The 20,910-nt window shown below is 36.6% G+C and overlaps 1 protein-coding gene across 4 annotated transcripts in view; it reads right to left on the reverse strand.

Moving 5' to 3' along the window:
• Positions 1-20,910, reverse strand: part of N4bp2l2 (NEDD4 binding protein 2-like 2) — a 65,818-nt gene that overhangs the window by 30,029 nt on the left and 14,879 nt on the right. For 3 of the 4 annotated variants that reach the window (XM_030254630.1, XM_030254629.1, NM_001362416.1), the window contains exons 3-6: positions 20,656-20,780; positions 17,501-17,589; positions 17,042-17,118; positions 13,210-13,356 (exon numbers count right to left, since the gene is read on the reverse strand). In XM_030254630.1, coding sequence (XP_030110490.1) covers positions 13,210-13,356; positions 17,042-17,118; positions 17,501-17,589; positions 20,656-20,780 — 438 coding nt within the window. Of the gene's footprint in view, positions 1-6,013; positions 13,357-17,041; positions 17,119-17,500; positions 17,590-20,655; positions 20,781-20,910 lie in introns of those variants that run through there. The other variant, NM_201369.3, reaches the window with a different exon arrangement.

Below are 20,910 nucleotides of genomic sequence, written 5' to 3' on the forward strand. Positions count from 1 at the left end.
ACTACCACGCCACCTGGGGAGTGAGCCTAGAGCCTTGTGTATGTTAGGCACTATCAAATTGAGTCCATGCCCAGCCCTTAGATTAAGTCTCACAAATAAGTCTCTTTAAGCAAGACATAATAAGGCCTATAATCCTATGATTTGAGACTGAAGCTTTAAGTTTGAAGCTAGTCTAGACTACTTTAGTAACTGTTTAAAAGGAAGGAAAATCTTTCTAGGTTCCATACTCTATTATTTGGCTTAATATGAGTGGCAATTTTGCCTTTTAGGCTCAGGGTAATAACATAACCTCCTCTACACTAAGGAGTGGCCTAACATAATAAGGACCTCTGCTCTTGTGGTAACAGTGGCCCTATCGAGATCTTCTGGATCAATGGTTCTCAACCTTCCTTATGCTGTGACACTTTAATATAATTCTTCATATTTTGATGACCCTCAACCAGAAAATTATTATTTTCATTGCTACTTTATAGCTGTAATTTTGCTATAGTTATGAGTAGTAAATAGTAATATAAACATGTAAAAATGGTCTTAGGTAACCCCTGTAAAAGACCTGTTTGACCACCCAAAAGGGGTTGAAAACCACTGTTCTGGACCTGCCTTTTGTTGAAGATACATGTTCACAGGAGGCTCTCTAGACCCATGTGTTGGAATCCCCGAACTCAACAACAACAAAAATCAAAGAAACAAAACAAACACCATCACCCCCAACAACAACAAAAGAAAATGAAAAGAATCAGATTTCAAGATTTTGGTAAATCTATACATTCTAGAACATTCTGGAGACCCAGATTTTGAGAGACCACAGGTTTATAGGAGTCTTTCAGGATTGAAAAAGGAAGTCTGATACTTCAGTACAAACTAGAGGCCAAAAGAGAAACAATACAGGTATAAGAAAATATATTTGGGGTCAATACTATTCACTACTGCAGTATGATAAACACTTGTTTAGTTTTTGTGGATGCAGCTATGAACCAAACGAATTTTACCACTTCAGAGGCAGAAACAGGCAGGTCTCTGAGTTCCAGACCAGTCTCTTTTACATAGTAAGTTCTAGGCTAGCCTCGGATGCATTGCAACAAACTAAATAATCTAATAGTATTATGACAACAGGACAGTGCAAAGAGAAAAAAGGTGGGGCATTTTATTCTGGATTGGGTCAGGGACGGCAAGTACAGTAAAGAGAGCAATATTGTAAATATGGGCTGGTATAAAATGAGGTCCAGAAGAAAAAGGCAAAGAAACATATTATGAAGAATTAAAGGAGAATTCTAATTCATGTGTATAATATACATATATATTACTATTGAGTCACAGCTCCAAGTTTTTAACTTAGACTAAACTAGTTGTTGTAAAGATAAAAATTATGGGGTAGCAAAAGTGGGGAGGAGGGTACAGAGACATGACTACTACATCCAAATGAGAAATAATGAGGTCACTGGAAAGGACAAGAATAGGAAACTGTCTAGAACTGAAATGTAAGGAATTTGAAAATTAAAGAGTAAGAGGAATAGAAGGCAGCAAAAACTACTTTCAAGAAACACAGCCAGAGATATGAACAGAAACCACAATGTCAAAGAAGCATAGAGTATATGCAAAACATATTAGTTTTCATTTATGTGTGACTGTGTGTACTCATGAAGACCAGAAGAGGAAGTACAGTTCCCTGTAGCTGGAGAAAGATGTGGTTATGAAGCTCCTGATGTGGGTGCTAGGAACCAAATCCTGCTCTTCGAGATGAGTACCAAGGACTTTTAACTGCTGCTTGTATTTATCATATCACAGCACATATATGGACATGAGAGAACAACTTAGCAGAGATGGTTTTCTTTCTACCTTTCTTTTTTTTTTTAAATATATTTATTTATTTATTATATGTAAGTATACTATAGCTGTCTTCAGACACTCCAAAAGAGAGCATCAGATTTTGTTATGGATGGTTGTGAGCCACCATGTGGTTGCTGGGATTTGAACTCAGCACCCTTGGAAGAGCAGTCCGTGCTCTTAACCGCTGAGCCATCTCACCAGCCCTCTTTCTACCTTTCTATAGGTCCTGGAAATTGAACCTCAGGCTTGGGCAGAAAGTGATTTACCTGTTGAGTCAGCCCAGGTAAGGCTAAGTATACTGTTTTCTGTTTGTTTGTTTAAGATGGGGTTTCTCTGTCTAGACCTGGCTGCCCTGAAACTTGATCTGTAGATTATGGTGGCCTCAAACCCAGACAGATCTGCCTGCCTCTGCCTCCTGAGTGCTGGGATTAAAGGCATGTGCCACTACTGTTGGATGATGCTAAATATCTTAATAAAAAGGTTGAAAACTTAAATGCTACAAAATAGCCAGAGATAGGCAATGAATAATACATATCAATATAAATGAACATTCTTGAGACTTCTATGTTAATTAAGTTAACATGAGAGTAGCAATGGGTTGAATATAATCAATTACAAATGAGGAAATAAAACATTAAGTACAGATTGTTTATGAGGTGAATTTTGCCAACAAAAGACTTAACAGAAGCTTGAATGTGTTTTAATGCTGAAGCAAAAATCTCAGGAACCAGGATGAAGTTGGAGTCAGAAAAAAAGTAAGCCCTGGTGATAAATTGCAATTCCAGATAAGGTGAGAGATAGAGCCCACAGTATAAAGTCTTAGTAATGGCAAGAGCTAGCCTCTGTCTTAGGGTTTTACTGCTGTGAACAGACATCATGACCAGGCAACTCTTGTAAGGACAACATTTAATTGGGGCTGGTTTACAGGTTCAGAGGTTCACTCCAGTGTCTTTAAGGTGTGAGCATGGCAGCATCCAGGCAGGCATGGCACTGGAGGAGCTAAGAGTTCTACATCTTCATCTGTAGGCCTCTAAAAGAAGACTGGCTTCCAGGCAGCTAGGACAAGGGTCTTAAAGCCCATGCCCACAGTGACACACCTACTCCAATAAGGCCACATCTCCTAATAGTGCCACTCCCTGGGCCAAGCACATACAAACCATCACAGTCTCTAATGAAAAGGAGTGTAGACAGGATAAATGTGGACTCAGACTGCATGACTTTTAATAATAAATTATCCTTTTCTTACTAAAAATCGCAACCCATGAACATTTTGAAAAGTTTCCTAAGACAATAAAATAATGATAAAAAGTTGGGATTCACCAGCTTGAATCAGTTAAATAATAAACTGATTACATGTATTTTAAAGACAATTATGTAGAGTCATGCACTACAAATACTGATCTTCACTGTTATACAAATTTATGTTCAAATTTCATGTTCTTGGAAAGTAATGGGGAGGTGGAGGGTGAAGTGGAGGGTAGTGTCAGGAAGAGTCTCCATCTAGGAGAGGCTAGCAGGTGATCTTCCAGTGATGCTGCACCATGGAACTACAATGAATGAACCTTTGGAGGCAAGGCCTGAGGGACAAATCTCAGGATTTGATTCCTGCAGCTGATATACCTTTCTTATCCTTATAAAATTAATATAATAACTCCTGGGCATCCAGCTTACCCTACTGGGCAGACTTTCTGTAGATCAACAAAGATGTACTGTCTTCCTCCCCACCCCCACCCCCCACCCCCCGTATAGCCCTGGCTGTCCTGGAACTCACTCTGTAGACCAGGCTGGACCCAAACTCAGAAATCTGTCTGCCTCTGCCTCCCAAGTGCTGGGATTAAAGGCATGCGCTACTACCGCCTGGCAAGATATACTGTCTTATAGTGATGATATACAGACATAAATTATTTAATTCCTAATGATGATTCTACAAGGATTCTTAAAATTATACTAGTAACTATTAAGCACTTTATAATTAGGGCTGCAACTAGAGCTCTTTGGTAGAAAAACCAAAACCAAAAATCTCTGCTCGTCTTCTGGTACCATGAGTTAATTGCTTCTGAGACAGAAAGCAGGCACTTATAACTTTGAATACATTCTTTAGAGCTGTGAAAAGAATTAACCAAAGGTCATGAAAGGAATGTTGTATTGTAGGTTCAAGGACAGAAGATAAAATATTGATTGGGTTTATCATACAAAACCTCATTGTTAACTTAAATATGAGAATTGTAGTTTTTAACTTTCAATGAATTTATGGAGCTAGTGACAGAAAATAAATATATAAATAACTAGACTTAATGAAAACACTTGTAAACATCTCTGTTGTAAACTCTGATTCAATTTATGATTTGAATTTATGTTTAAATTTGTGGTGAGCTTTGAGATAAGATACAATGTGATCTATTCTCCTAAAATAGGTACAACAAAACCCTAGAAAGAATGGCATTAGGAAGCAGGAGAGCAGAACTAGGAGTAGGAGAGGAGTACACAGAATGCAGAGTCAGACAAAAGAAGAATGCAGAGAGAGCACAGGATGGAACAGTTCTCTTAACAGCAAGGTAAGCTTATTCTTACTAAATAAAGAGGAAAAAGCTTTTTTTTCTTACAGATTTGGGTTTAATTCACTTAGCAATAAAAGGGTAGAAGCTTTTTTTTTCTCTATGCAATAAAGGTTGAAAGAGTGTTTTTCATCCAGATGACTGAGTTCTTTGTGCACTGTGCTTTTGCTCCATTTGCATGCATGCATGCGTGTGTGTGTGTGTGTGTGTGTGTGTGTGTATGTAAATATGAGATAAGTAGCTGTGCCCCACAAGAGTGTAGGAAGGTATATATGAGTGTGTATGCATGAATGTGTATATGAATGTATATGTGTTTATGCACATTTGCTTGTGTAAAAAATTTTCCTTCTGTACCCTGTCTTCTGGTTCAAGACAAGTTTATTTCTCTAAACCTCTCTCCTGCCTGGCAAGCAAGAGGCAAGGTTTCTGGGCAGAGAGAAAAATGCCCTAGCAATTAATCCTTTACTTAACAACCCACCGTCACTGTTAATCAACAGGTGTTAATTCATTCAGAGGCCTGAAGCTTCTGGCTTCAGAGTAACTTAGAATAAAGACAGGTAAGCATTATTTTAGAAAGCAACCTTAATGTCTCACAAGATCAAGTCTTGCCCCCACCAATGCTCTTCCCCCTTGGCTGCTTCAGAGAGGACCTAGCTAGGGGCTAAGCTCCCAGCAGTGGAGAGAATTTCTGTTTTTAAAAGCATACTAAGGTTTGCACTCCCAGTCCTTTAGAGAACTGTTGAAAACGCTCATGAACATTTTGGTGGATCATTTAAGATTAGGATAAAAACTATCTGGATTTTATTTTTCGGATTTGTCTAGGAAAGTGCTGATTCTATAAATGACCTGATAGACGTAATCAAAAGTATGACCAGACTTGATCATATTTCATAATCATCTCTAAAGCCTCCTGGTAACGTCAATCTGGAGAAAGGGGCTCTGGAATAACACCAGACATGCCATGAAGTTATCAGTGTGACAGATTACAGAACAAACTCCTTGTAAAGATGCTCTGTTTTGATCAATGTTTTCTTACTGATTGTTTCAGGGAGAAGTCTGAGGCCCAGGTGTCAAACTTAACCATGTTCACTACTTCTGTTAAAACAAAACAAAACAAAACAAAACAAAACAAAACAAAACAAAAAAAAATCCCACAAACATGAAAGAAACAAGATCTAAGCTTCCATGGCATTGAAATTCTGAAGACATTATGACAATTTTTCTTATTATTTCACTTTGGCCTCTACTGGTTTTTAAACAGCAAATAGTAAGGAGGTAGGGAGATACCATTTTCAACAACTATTGTTCCTTAGAATTTTAAGAATATCAGTTCTCACTGTTTTTAATTATTTAAAAATATTAGATCATTTTCTATGCTTGTATTTGACAGAAATATAAATAAAACACTACAAACTGGATCTGTAGCCAGTGTTATGTTTCATTATTTTCTAAGAACAGTCTGCTTTCCAGTTCCTAAGTTCACAGTTACCACACATAACACCATCGTGAAACCTATGCCATCTATCTCCTTTCATTTAGTCTTTCCTACTGAAAGCAAAATCTCAGTTTAATCAATAAATGACTCAAAGCTACCACAAACTACTCTTAGGAATTAAGAAACAAAAGCAAAGCCCAGTTCATTAATTTATTTTAGAAAAAACAAAGTCAAATACTCAACTCTCCAGTGTATAAACATTTTCCTTATAAAACTTACTTAATTTCATGTTATTTATAAAACAAACTTAAGAAATTGCTTCCTGTATTTTTTTAATTTTTGAAAATTAATTTAGAGCATCAAAGAAGGAAAACATGTAATTTCCACAACACTTACAGCTAATACAGCTAAGATAATAAGCAGGCAAAATAAGACCATGTTTACCTACTTTAGGGAATGCTATCTGAAAATTAAGCATGACTAAAAAACTCAACTTGTACAATTTAATAATACACATTTCAAATGTGAATTAAAACAAGAAATTTTAAAAATAAGTGCTAAGCATTAAAAACAGCAGCAAATATTAACATTTTATATTAACGTATAATTTGTGTAAAACATTTAAACATTAAATGGTTACCAATTTCTCTATTTTCAGAATTGACTTTTCAAAAACTGAATAAGTACTACAGACTTAATCTAAGTTAAAAAGAGGGCTGTGTGGGTAAACATAAAGATACATTCCTCCCTAGATAAAAATTTTTCCATCCCTTACTAGAGAAATATATAGAGAAAAAATTGTTCAACTTGAATGTATTAGGACTATGGCTCAACAACAGCAGGCATTAACTTGACAGTAGTCATTTACACAAGTGTCAGTGAGCTGAGGTCTGCTGCCACAGCACTGGAGGAGGCTTAACTCTCTAACAGTGAACTATGTAACATTAGTCTTCAGCTATAACCCATCAACTGAATCCTCCCATCACCATAATTTGGTTGCTGAAACACTTCCTCCTAAAATCTATACATCAAATTACACCATGTTTAGGAGAATCTCAACCAATGAGTATCACAACAATAGATTTTTTTAAAAATAAGCCTTTCAAATAAGCCTTTTGTATCAAAATTGTACTAACCCACAGGGTCAAGAGAATAAGTGCTGACCTGCAGCCACGGGTGAAGCTCACGCAGACACTGGAATCAGTGGATCACAGGAAGGAAAAAGCAGATACAGAGTTCTGCTAGGCACTTACCTACCATCCTTACTAAGAATGCCACGTGGCTACAGGAAGACTGCTAAGCAGAAAACAGAAGGAAAGCACATACAGAAAAAGACTATGAAAGAAAAGAAACATGACTTCTAAAACTATTGAGAAAAAACAATCTACAAGTCCTTCCTAAACAAATGTTCTTTCATTTTGATATATATAGAAACAAACCAAACCCGAGATCAGAACTCCAACTGGAGGTGATAATTATGACAGCTTTGGATGAATTCATTAACCCTAAGAGTAAAATGTTTAGATTTCTCATATGAAAAGACAACTGAGACTACAACACAAGAAGCAACGCCCAAACCCAATCTTTTAATGAACTCTACTGAATGTAAAGTCAAGTTTAACCACAAATACAATTGAGAGGCAAACAACTCAGGAGCTTCTTTCTCAGTCTTCCCATTAGTTTACAAAAGGTGTTAAAACTTTGTAAAAAGTAAACAAGAAAAGAATTACTAAGAGCTAGATGAGGCCTTTAATCCCAGCAATTGGGAAGCAGATGCAGGTGGATTTCTCTGAGTTTGAGGCTAGCCTGGTCTACAGAGATGAGTTCCAGGACAGCCAGGGTCACACAGAGAAACCCTGTCTGGAAAAACAAAAAACAAAAAAGTGCTAGACTATCACCTTCAACACACAGTCTGAAAAGTCTTCAGTTCCCACCAGACAGGGTAATGATGGGTAATGTGGTTTTGTCTAGTTCTAAGATTAGTGCTCACACCATCGCTGCGTCCCAGCTACAAAAAATACGTTGTAACACAGCTTATTGAAGTTAACAAACCACATGCTGAGAGGTGTATATATAATATATATAATCATTGCAATACAACACCTGAAATGTGACAGTGTTACTAATAAGCAATCTTTGAAGAAAAATAGATTATTCCTAATACAAATAACTAAAACTTCTATTAATTATCTAAAAAAGAACAATTAAAATTTCCCAATTCAAGGGAAAATGGTGGTGGCATGCCTCCTATAATCTCAGCACTTGGGAGATGGCAGCAGGGAGGATCAGGACTTCTCAGCTATTCAGTGAGTCTGAAGCCAATTGTGGATTGGTTATATGAAGCCATGCTTTTTTTTTTTTAAAAAAGATAATCATTCTCTTTATTGTTGATGATCTTTTCCCCAAAAGAATAGCTCAGTGGATGCCGAGCGTGGTGGTGCACGCCTTTAATCCCAGCACTCCGGAGGCAGGGGCAGGCAGATTTCTGAGTTTGAGGCCAGCCTGGTCTACAAAGTGAGTTCCAGGACAGTTCCAGGGCTACACAGAAAAACTAAAAAAGAATAGCTCAGCGGGTAAAAACATTTGCCACCAAATCTAATCTACCTGAGTTTGATCCCAGACCCTCACTCATGACCTCCACATGAATGACAGCGACTGCACAGGCACACACATGCATGCATGCAAACACATGCTGGCACAATTAAAAATATACAAAACACTAGGAGTTATTTGTGGCATAACACCCTCTTTTTCCTGTATAAAGCCTGAAAGTGATGTGTTAAGAATTTACATAAAAAGGTTGTTCTAAATCATTATTTATACACATATTCTATTCATTATAATCTAGACACTGACAACTGTAATCATTCTTCCACGAGTTTTTAAAGTTAACTGCACTAAATCAATACTAATATAACCCAAGGTTTCCTCTGAAATTTACAAAGCACAAAATGGTGAGAATTCTTTAGGCTTAAAACAGTTGACAATTTGAAAGGCAGAGAAATAACTCAGTGGTGAAGAGGACCAGGTCCAGATCCCAGCACCCACCTGGCAGCTTATAACCATCTGTAACTCTGGCTCTAGGGGAATCCAATGCCTTCTTCTGACATCCTAGGTTACTGCATGCATGGTGGACACACACACACACACAGGAACAACATATGCATAAAACAAAGCCATGACAATTTGAATCAACTAAATTGAAATCAACCTAAATATTGCTTTATAAAAAATTAAAAAAAAAAAGAACAGAATTGAAGCAGGTAATCAATAGTGGCTCTTCTACAATCTATTTCAACAAACATAACTCCTTGCTACTCTGAGGACAGTCTAATGAAAAAAATCTGGCATGTATACAAAGAAATTATTGTTTTAATAGTACCTTAATTTAAAAACAAAAAAAAATTTTTTTTGAGACATGGTTTCACTGGAATTTGGCATGTTGGCCAATCTAGCCTTGAACTCAAAGATACCTGCCTGCCTCTCCCTGTTGGTGCTGTTGGTGGATTAAAGGCGTGCATCACCGTGCCTAGGATGTCAATATTATTCTGTAACAACAGCAGGGTATTTTATCTCCAACAGGATATTTGTCAACCCCCCAATACAATTTTTCTTTCCCAGTAAACTTACAAAAATATAGCTGATAATTTGAATGGGAAAATATTCACAAATAGTTCAATCCATAAAACAACATTAAAATTACAAATTTAATCTACCCTTTATACCATCACTAAATTATCTCTCTAAGTAACGATACTATCAAAATGAAACTAAGTCTTTCCACAACTCTAGTGCAACACATCACTGTATATGGAGTGCAATGTTAGCTCTTCTCAGTTAAAGGATTCGCATCAGTACACACTTGCACAACAGTGGACCAAGAAGTAAACACATCTGTTCAGGACACTATCAATGACAGTAACAATGAGTTGTATTTCTCCAGCATTTCAAATGTCTTACACTTCATTTAACACACCACTCATTTCACTTATCATTACTCAGAAAATTGGTTTCTGACAAGTTTGTAATAAAAATGTAAATAAAATATGAACACTTTGAAGAAAATTTAGACAGTATAAATTTCATAATTTCAGTATACTGAATTTATCAATATATAAAACTAGGAAGCTCAATAATCTACATTAGATAAGAAATAAGCAAGCTTCAAGTACTTAAATCAACTGTCACCTCAACAAACCCAATGATTTTATTTCATAATTTTACTTTTAAACAGATAAAATACATAAAGCAATATTTTCTTTAGTGGGGGGTTAATGGAAATAAAACTACCTAATTGAAAAGCAATACTAAAGTTCAACTTACTTATATTGACTGCTTTAGTAATAAGACTATATAACAAAGATAACTATGAATGTGTTTATCAAATAGGTAAATAATTTTACTCAAAGGCTAAAACCAAAGAAAACACCAATTCTCACCTGACCTTCCTGAATTAGAACAGAAGCTACTCAGCAAGGTGTGGCACTAGTAGCACTCAAATTACATTCAAAGAAAAAGAAAGATGCCGGAAACCAACAGGTACATTTTGCATTGGCTTTTTAGCATCCAATGTCTTATGATTAGTTGATTTTAGTTATTTTCATTGCATAGTCACTCATTATTGTTATTTATTTTTTAAATTAGTCACAATGCTTAGTCAGTTTTCTACCTTCAAAAGGTCTTAATGCTGAGTTCCCTGCTTTAAACAGAATTCCTAATTTTAAAAATTAAACAAAAGGGCTGGAGAGCTGGCTCAGTGGTTAAGAACACTGACTGTTCTTCCAGAGGTCCTGAGTTCAAATCCCAGCAACCATCTGTAATAGGATCTGATGCCCTCTTCTGGTGTGTGTCTGAAGATAGCTATAATGTACTCATTTACATTATAAAAATAAATCTTTGGAAAAAAAAAAGAAACAAATGATTAATGATCTCTGAATGATTTTGTTTGTTTTGTTTTTTGGAGGGACAAGGTCTCACTATATATCTCTAGCTGTCCTGGACTTGCTTTGAAGACCAGGCTGGCCTCAAACTCAGAGATCTGTCTGCTTCTCTGCTTCCTGAATCGAATGATATTATTCAGAAATACAAGGAAATAAACCGTCAAAAGTAATCCAGAAAGTTATGTATTTATAATCTATATCTTGCAAAGGCAAGCTTCTATTTTTGTCAAAAAAAAAAAAGTTGGCTAAGAGCTTAATATTTTTTTTTATTATTAAAAAAAAAAAACCCAGTAGATTAAGCTGGGCATGGTGGTTGTATACCTTTAATCCCAGTACTTGGAAGACACAGACAGATAGATCTCTGAGTTTGAGGGTAGCCTGGTGAATTCAGGATAGTCAGGGCTACACAGAGAAAACAGACCATACCAAAACAAAAACAAACAAACAAAAAAACCCCAAAAACACTAGATTAATAGCACTATGACTCTGAAATGAAGCTTCTAACATGTGTGCAAGTACAAGTCTATGTGTACAGGTGCATAAAAGGCTAGAGATATTGGATTCCACAATACCTGGAGTTACAAGGGGTCATGTGCCACCTCATATGGGTGCTGGGAATCAAACTCTGGAAGAGCACTTACTCTTAACCACCGAGCCATGTCTCAATTCTGAATAAAGTTTCTTAAAGACACAGCATATCTTAACAGTCAAGCTTAAATTTTTAGCATGATTTTCAAACTGTGCAAATCTAAATAATATACTGGAAAACACAAATCTAAATTAAAAGCAATCTTATGTTAAAGAGATATGTATAATGTAATACACATACATACCTACAACGACACACAGATATGTTAGCATATTTTTACTATGTGTTTAGCTAAGATGATAAAATACGTACAAACACACATGTGCTAAACAAGATAAGATGACACGAGTTGGGATCTACTCACAGAGGAACAGCACAAAGCATTTAGGTAAATAGCAGTCAGAGTCTCACTAACAGGAGAGTAAGGAAGAGACCTAGCCTGCAATACTGTATCTACTTTTCAGCCTCATGACTTGAAAAGAAACTCAGCAAAATAACACACAGAGATTACATGACTTAAGATAGGCTATTTAGGAAAAAGTTTCAAAGTCATAAAATATTAATATGCAAAGCATACACAGGATCATGATAAATTAACTGTTGGAATTACATTGCAATTAACTAGACTTTTTCTTAAGAAAATAAACCAGAGATTAAAGGTTTTCTATACCACAGTGTAACAAAGGTATTCTAGTAAGAGGTGGTAGAGTTTCTTTCCAGTACTACTCTTTAGGATCAGATGAGGCAAGCTCTGTTTGAAGATGGACATGAATTACAAGGCTCTAAAATGAAAAAGTAGAGCTAATTTTTAAATTCTAAGTGAAAGAATAGAATCTAAGGAAGGAAGCTACTCAGTAAAGACAGAGCTGGCTTCACAGTAAAAACCAGAGCCAGGAGACAACATTTCACAGGACAGATGTTCTTTGCCAGCACTAAGTAACTGTCCAAAATACTTTTGTATCAGAATTATATTACATCAAATTTAACAACAAAAAACTGAACCATTATCAGAACTGCCTACCAGGTTTTTAAAAATACAGACTTGCCTTGTCTCTGTTGCCCTTCTACAAATCCAATCAGAAAGGAGTAGGGGATGGTCTAAAAATGATATATGTTGTCAGTGGATTACAGGAACCTAGAGAATAGAGAGCCTCCCCTCATGTGCTCCCCCTGAAAAGGAAAGAGTCTTCATATGCTTTTCTGTGTTGGTCCCAATAAATTCATCACAACGGTGATGGACATCATATGTAAATAAATGATCCATGAGGTGAGTTGTATACCTACTGTCTAACACTTGCTGGGAAATTCTGTGTGAACTAAGTTAAAATGCTAATTATGGCTTAGAGCTAATTTTGTCACATTATGAATTAGCTGAAACATAATTTCCTGATATGCCAAATTAAAGGAATCAACTATAAAGTATGCTACAAAAAGCTGGTATTTCTGTATATTTAGGGTAATGAATCAAAAATGCTCGGTTTTATAAAAATTTAAAGTATGATCTATTAAAAAAGCAGTTCAACTGTATTGAAAAATAAAGTAGTTTAAAATACAGTTTTAGAAAAAAAAATCCTAATTCTTTTTTCATTTTACCAGTCACAATAACCAGAAGTATTATCACAAAAGATTATAAAAACATTTAAAATACAATTTTATGCAATTTTTATTTGTATTTTAGGATCTAAACAACTTGTAGGAAACACCTTGTGAGGCAGCAAAGTGGTTTTTATTTGAAACTACTCAAAAGTCAAGACAGGCTCACTACTTTGTTCTCAAAAGTAATCAATACGTCAGCCAAAACAGCCAACTTAATAGTCATCTGCGATAGATACTTGACTATGTGAGCCTAGAGAGCCTCCCCACCTCTGCTCCCCCTCGAGAGGAAGGGGTCTTTGTATGCTTTTCTGTGTTGGTTCCACTGAGTTCATCACAATGGAGATGGACATTTGAAATTCGTAGCGATCCAGCATCTGGGCAATCTTCTTTCTAGACACACCATGCTTATTCCTCCTACCAACAGGAAAAAAAAAAAAAAAAAAAGGAAAAAGATTTTAAATCTTTTTTCTAATTTTTTACAAAGTACAGGTTTAGAGATTGAGCTATTTTACAGTTATAGAATAAAGTCTAAATGATATTTTATAAACACAAGAAGACATACTTTGATTTATATAAGAAGAGTCATACTTGCTATTTCTTTTTTTTTTTAAAGACTTATTATATGCAAGTACACTGTAGCTGTCTTCAGACACACCAGAAGAGGGCGCAAGATCTCATTACAGATGGTTGCGAGCCACCATGTGGTTGCTGGGATTTGAACTCAAGATCTTCAGAAGAGCAGTCAGTGCTCTTAACCGCTGAGCCATCTCTCCAGCCCCCCATACTTGCTATTTCAGAGGACGTTAACTAACTATAACTCCTTACAGAATAGCTCATTGAAAACATTAGGTATACAGCAAAATAAAAGATGCTTTCTTAAATTTGTTTTGTTAAAGAGACAGAAAGAACATGAAGTTGGGGGGTGGGATCTGGGAGGAGTTAGGGGAGAGGAAAGAATATGATCAAAATATATTACATGCAATTTCTTTAAATACTTTAAAAAGGGAAATTTTTTTTTTTTGGTTTTTCAAGAAAGGGTTTCTCTGTGTAGCCCTCACTTTGTAGACCAGGCTGGCCTCAAACTCAGAAATCCGCCTGCATCTGCCTCCCAAGTGCTGTGTGCCACCACTGCCTGGCTAAAACTTTTAAGTGCCCAGCTAAAACTTTTAAAAGAAAAAAAGATTATGAGATAGTATTTTGAGAAGTACAGAAAAAAAACAAATGGATTTCCTAATACTTATCAAAAATAAAAAATATTGATTAGTTACTTATATTTATGATAATTTTATATCTTGTTAATCAGTTTATTATTGTTGGGTTTTTGAGGCAGGTCTATTATTATTGGGTTTTTTTTTGTTTTTGTTTTTGTTTTTTTTTTTTGTTTTTTTTTTAGGTAGGAGCTCTGGTTGTCCTGGAACTCACTATGTAGACTCAGAGATCTGCATCCATCTGTCTCTGTCTGCCAAGCACTGGAATTAAAGGTGTGTGCCACCATAACCAGCTTTTCCTACTTCATTTAAAATTTTTTATTACCAGTACCTTATTATTAGGAATACAGTATGATGTTGATTGAAAAATTAGATACAAACAATACATAATATATGATTTTATTCACACATGTTCATGTAAGTTGGAAAAAGGCAAAAAATTATAAGGTAAACTTTCCACAAAATGTAATCAGTAAGAGATTATCAGGTCTTCCCGCAAAACACCACTGCCACCACCACAACAACCATACTGGAGTGTGCCGCATTTCTGAGAGAATAGTTGTGTTCCCATACTGAGGTGACAGCTGAGGATATGTCCCATCCAGCTTCAGTCTCACCAGTGTTAGGACCACAGGCATGGGGCTCCAAGCCTAGCTCTTCCTGTAACTTTATGTGAGTTCTGGGCAAGAAAAGTCATCTAAGTACCCGGGCCTTTGGACAGTTAATTTACTCTCATACTTTCTCACTGTATGACTCTGACTTTAAGATAACACACAGGCATAGGCTTTCTACGTACTGTTCTTGCTTTACTAATTTTTCCTAGAAATAGGCCACAAACACATCGGCTTTACTAATATAATTTTGTTGTTGTTATTTGAGACAGGGTTTCTCTGGGTAGCCTTGGCTGTCCTGGAACTCAACTTTGTAGACCAGGCAGGCCTCAAACTCACTGAGATTAAAGAAAGGCGTGTGCCACCACACCTGGTCCTAATCTGATGTTTTACAATCAAAAATTTAAGAGTAACAGCAGAGACAGGAGCAGGGGACTTTATCAATGGTACACCAGCAGCTTGGCAAGCTTGAAACGCTGGGTTCAGTCCCAAACACAACAACTGACGTAAAATTTTTTAAAATTGGTAAAATATGACTAAATCTACAAGAGCCAAAATCAGCTATTTGGTTCTATCCAATTCTTCCAAAACTTCAAATTATCCTACATATCAGTTAAAATGAAGAAGTGGCTGCTAATTTATATTAAGAAACTATTTTGCTAGGCATAGTGGCTCACATCTTTAATCCTAGTGCTTGAGAGGCTGGGGTAGGCATATCCGAGACAGCTAGAGCTAAAGAGTAAAAACCCATTAAAAAAAACAAAAACAAACAAACAAAAAAAACAACCCAGCAATAGTGGCACATGCCTTTAACACCAGCACTCAGGGGGCAGAGGCAGGTGGATTGCTGAGTTCCAGGCCAGCCTGGTCTACAAAGTGAGTTCCAGGACAGCCAGGGCTACACAGAGAAACCCTGTCTCAAAAAACCAAAAAAAAAAAAAAAAAAAAAAAGGAAAGAAAGAAAACATAACAAAGAACTAATCAAAAACCCCAATTACAACAGTCTCTCAAACATAAATGAAGCCATAACTATAGGATGGTTTAATCACTCAAGTCATTTGTCTGCCATGATTCAACTATCTTTAAAATTCCCTCTCTTCTACCTCGAGTGTGACACATATAGTTTGGTATGCAAACAGCCAGGTATTATCATCAGATCAGTATATAGGACACAAATCACAGAGAGAGTAAAAGGAGTGAAAGACGAGAAATAGTTGGGCCACACACACAGAAACACAGCCTGAAGGCTCAGACGCAGTTTATGGCAGAGTGCGTGTTTGCTGTGTGCTAGCAGCACCAGCAGGAAATAAGACTGTTTTGAAGAAGAATGGGGCAAACTCTAATGGAATAAAGAGTGAAGAAAAGGGCAGTTTAGAAAGAGGACATCTTCAGTTCTATGGATACACTAAAAATCACTGAATTGTTTACTTTAAATGGGTAAGTTGTACAGTATATAAATTATACCTCAATAAAACTGGTACCAAAGAGGAAGGGAATCAAAGCAGGGAAAGTAAAGGGTGAGGAGACAAGCAGTGGCATGAAAGGAAGGCCCTGGCAACACAATCAAGAACGAGGCTCCAAGTCAAGTCCACAGCCTCTCCCAAGTCTCTCACTCTGAAATCTGCAAAGAGCTGAAGTGTGCTTGCCAAGCATAAAAACAAATCTTCTAAACAGCCCAGAAACAAAACTCACAAACCCTTAGTTTTCTTGGTCAGAAAGCAACTTATTTACAGAAACTAGATCCTACAAACTCTTACTTAACACAACTGGTCATAATTTGCAGCAGAAATGTTTAGATGTCTGAAATGACATATTGCCCCCAACTCTAGGTAAAAAAAAAAAAGAAGGTAAATACACCACACTACCACTCTATAAGAAAAAAACAAAAAACAAACTGAATTCCCAAACACTGTGAGGCCAAGGCTCTTGGGATAGAAGTATGGAAAGATGGAAAAGTCAGAGCAAGATGAAAACACAAGGTACAAAGGTGATGGTGGGACCCACAAGGGGTCATGATGGTGAAGGGAGGAATGCAAAGCCCTAATGTCACATAATCTTATATAAAAGAGTTCATATTAAGAAAAAGAACCAAGCCCATTTAGTAAAAGATAATTGATAATTTTGACAAGGCAAATCTCTTCAAAAACTTGTTCCTCTTAAAAAAATAAATAGTCCCTGGTCCCAACTAACAAAGATGACAAGCAAAGCCAGAGAGAAACTAACCATGCAAAGATAAATCAAAGAAACAAGATAAGGATTCAATAAAAATGAGGCTCTTACTTTTCTAATTCTTCAGGATCAAACTTCCACCAAGTTTCCGGTTCATGAAACTCTACTCTGTATCCTTTTCCTATGGCCTACACAGGGGAGAAGACAAAACCCGGAAAACAATCTTAAGGAAAAGAAGGTAAATAGATACAAGTTTCATCTGACAACAGGAAGGCTGCTCAACCAAGAAAAATGCTTCTTGGTAAATATGGCTTAGAAAAATGTTAAGGCTACGTAGCTGGACCAATTCCAATTACTATCTTCAAGTCCAGGAGTAACCAAGGAGATGAACACATTCAATCATCATAAACACCATTCTCTATTTGTAAGAGACTAAAAAAAACCCAACAAATCTATTTAGAAAGCAAGGGAAAGTAAAATGTTTCCATGATAAAGATCAAAGACTAACCTAATTTTTAGACTATGTAAATCTGTTAAGAATAAATAAAAACTTGTATGTCAATTATTTACCATTTCTACATACGGTTTCATTTCCCAGGCTTGTGTATTAGTGTTGTCTATTATAACTGGAGATCTCCCTTGGTCAATAGCTTGTTTTGCTGAAATAAAAATATATAAGTAAAACTTGAATATTTGGTAGAAAGAAACAATACATGTTTGCATTTAAAATAAAAACTGCAGCACCTCTTCAATTAATGCCATGAAATACAAGACATTCCAGGTATATTCTTTGGATTGGATGTTGGTTTTAACAAACAACCCAACAAACCACAAAAACCATCTTGGATCATTTTTGTTCACTTAACAGCTAATGAAGCTTTCAGTCTAGATCTAATCTCATTAACAGCAAATATATAGATAATAAAGATACAAGAAGCAAAAATTTATTCACATAGAAAAAAACTTCAAATGAAAAGTACAACAAAACACCGAAAAGCAGTGATAAGTATGATCTTTTATAGGTCAGAGTGGTAGGCATTTCTGTAAAATAAAAATTATGTGAGAGAGATGGCTCAGACAGAAAACAGTCCCAGAACACTAGGCAGAGACAACCTTACTGTCCAGCTAGCCTGGACTACAGAGCACAGCAACAGAAACAAGAGGAATATCAAAACATGATGGAAAGAGAAAATCGATCACTCCTGAAAAGTGTTCTTTGATCTTCACACAGACTGGGCACATGTGTACCTGCCCTCACACACACATACATAAACATACACATAATAAATAAATAAAATTGAAAAATAAATTTTTTTTTTGTTTTTTTTGAGGCAGGGCTTGGGTTTCTCTGTGTAGCCCTGGCTGTCCTGGAACTCACTTTGTAGATCAGGCTGGCCTTGAACTCAGAAATCTGCCTGCCTCTGCCTCCTGAGTGCTGGGATTAAAGGCGTGCTTCACCACGCCCAGCAAAAAAGAATTTTTAAGTGATGCAATTGAAATGTAAAAGAAAGATATTATCCATAAGTAAAATTTCACCTATCAAGTACCTTAATAAATAAAGTTGATCTGATGTTTGTGGATTCCTTAGAATCATGGTTCTCAAGTGATGAGGAGAACGTAACTCTAATTCTAAACTACCGCCTGTACCAACGCCATCTCCTGACTACGAGAGAAGCACTCTCACAGTGATTTGTTAAAGGCAGCAGCAGTGTATGCATACTTCAGGGATAGCAGATAAAAACTTAATTTCAGAAAAATTATAGGGGGCTGGTGAGATGGCTCAGTGGGTAAGAGCACCCGACTGTTCTTCTGAAGGTCCGGAGTTCAAATCCCAGCAACCACATGGTGGCTCACAACCATCTGTAACAAGATCTGACGCCCTCCTCTGGAGTGTCTGAAGATAGCTACAGTGTACTTACATATAGTAAATAAATAAATCTAAAAAAAAAAGAAAAATTATAAAAGTTGAACGCAAAGATGGAAATTTTCTTGATATGCAGGAACCAGACCACTAAATTCAATATAATGTAACGAGGCATGTCCAACCTGCACTTCATGGACCACATGTGGTTCAGTATCGCCATGATTTGTGGCCCAATACAAAATTGTAAAATCATCTGAAACACCATGAGGCTTACTTTTTGCAAAAATAAAATAAAATAAAATAAAAATTTATAACTAGCCTGCACAGTTCTCAAGAGTGACTGCTGTAGAGGACAGGGCTGTGCTGCAATGTCAAAGGACGGGCTGCAGCGGTTTATAGTGGAGGAGGGCTCACCTGCTTGAACAATCAATCCTGTGAGGGCAGCAAAGTTCTAAAAAGTCAAAGTGCCTTTAAGAGGTGGGGCATGGCTGGAGGATATGGGTCATTAGAGTGAGCTTCTGAGGTATTAAATAGTCCAACTCCTGCACTCTGTCCTGTACTTTCTGACTGTAGACACCCTGTGATCAGATGCATCACGTTCCAGTTATGCCTTCTCATCCATTTATCCCTTTCTGAGATACTGTGGGCCAAAATAAACCCTTCTTCCTTAAGTTGCTTCTTGCTGTATATTGGGTCTTAGCAAGAAGGAGGTACCTAATACAGAGTTTAGGGCAGGCATTTTCTAAAGTCTGCTTTATCACCTTACTTGCTAAGCCATCTTGTCAGCGTAACTGTAGGTTTCTAAATGTAACTTATAGTACATTTTAGATAGTTCTAGATCTAATACACATTATAATCATTTAGAAAATGAAAAACAAACAAACAACAACTTAGAGCAAGGCAGATGGCTCAGATGTTAAGAGCACTGGCTGCCTCTCCAGAGGATACAGGTTCAATTCCCTGCACCCACAACTCTACTGTGGTATACCTCTGTTGGCTCAAAAACTCTTTAACTCCAGTACCAGATATCTACATCCAGATAAAATACCTATACACATACAATTTTTAAAATGAAAACATTTTTAAAGGCCCATAGCTGCTGGGCAGAGGTGATGCACACCTTTGATCCCAGTGCTCAGTAGACAGTAGTAGGTGGATCTCTAGGTTCTAGGCCAGCCTGGTCTATAGAGCAAGTTCCAGGACATCCAGAGCAATACAGAAACAAAAACAAAACAAAAAATTTTAATTTAAAAAATTTGAAATTCCACAGCTTTTAGGTCTCATTCTAAATCAAACTAAAGCAGAATCTGGAGGTCTGAACCCTAAGGAGTCTGCAATATTTTTAAAGTGGGGAAAGAGATCCCTCACCTGATACAAATGGACTGTCAGGATTGAGACCATATGCATGGTATAAGGAAACTGACCCATGTCTTCTAAAATGAAGCATTAAATAGGGTTCTTTTAGTATCAACCTGTATAGTAAGACTAAAACAGGTATTTTTATTAAGATTCAAGACATTAGTATTATTCAGGGTAGAAATAATTTCCATACTACAAAACAAAGGTACCAGAGCTGTTTGAATTATTCATAAGGTGTACAAGAGGCCCACTGAAATGTCCCTACCTCTATTTTATCAGTTTATATTGGTAAACTATTTACAGCTCATCCCATTTATCTGAATTCATTGATTCTTACAATCTTGACCAGAGAGGGCAAATAATTACTATCATGTCTTACATAAGAAGAAATTAGGACAGTTTGTCAAAGTCAGTCGGCTGGTAAAAGTCTATGTCAAAAATAAAACCTAGGTATGACCTGTAATTAAATACTCCATCCCAGGAACCTTGGCCCAAAACAAACCTCTGTTCTGGTTCCAGTCATGGGCATCACCAAGTTGATTAACATTGTACCTGTACCCATCTTGATGATGAAAATAGTCATCAGTGCTGAACACGATGCCATCACGACTCTGACCAAGCAGAATTCTGTTAACAAAAGAAATCATAAGATCTATAACCAGACAAAGGAACCTCAGGACAAACAAATTAGCAATGGAATCTTGGTGCTGACTCCTTAAGGCACTCTAGTGGAACAGCAGAGGAACCCATCCTTTTA

Source organism: Mus musculus, chromosome 5, assembly GCF_000001635.26.
Source record: "Mus musculus strain C57BL/6J chromosome 5, GRCm38.p6 C57BL/6J".
NCBI lineage: Eukaryota > Metazoa > Chordata > Mammalia > Rodentia > Muridae > Mus > Mus musculus.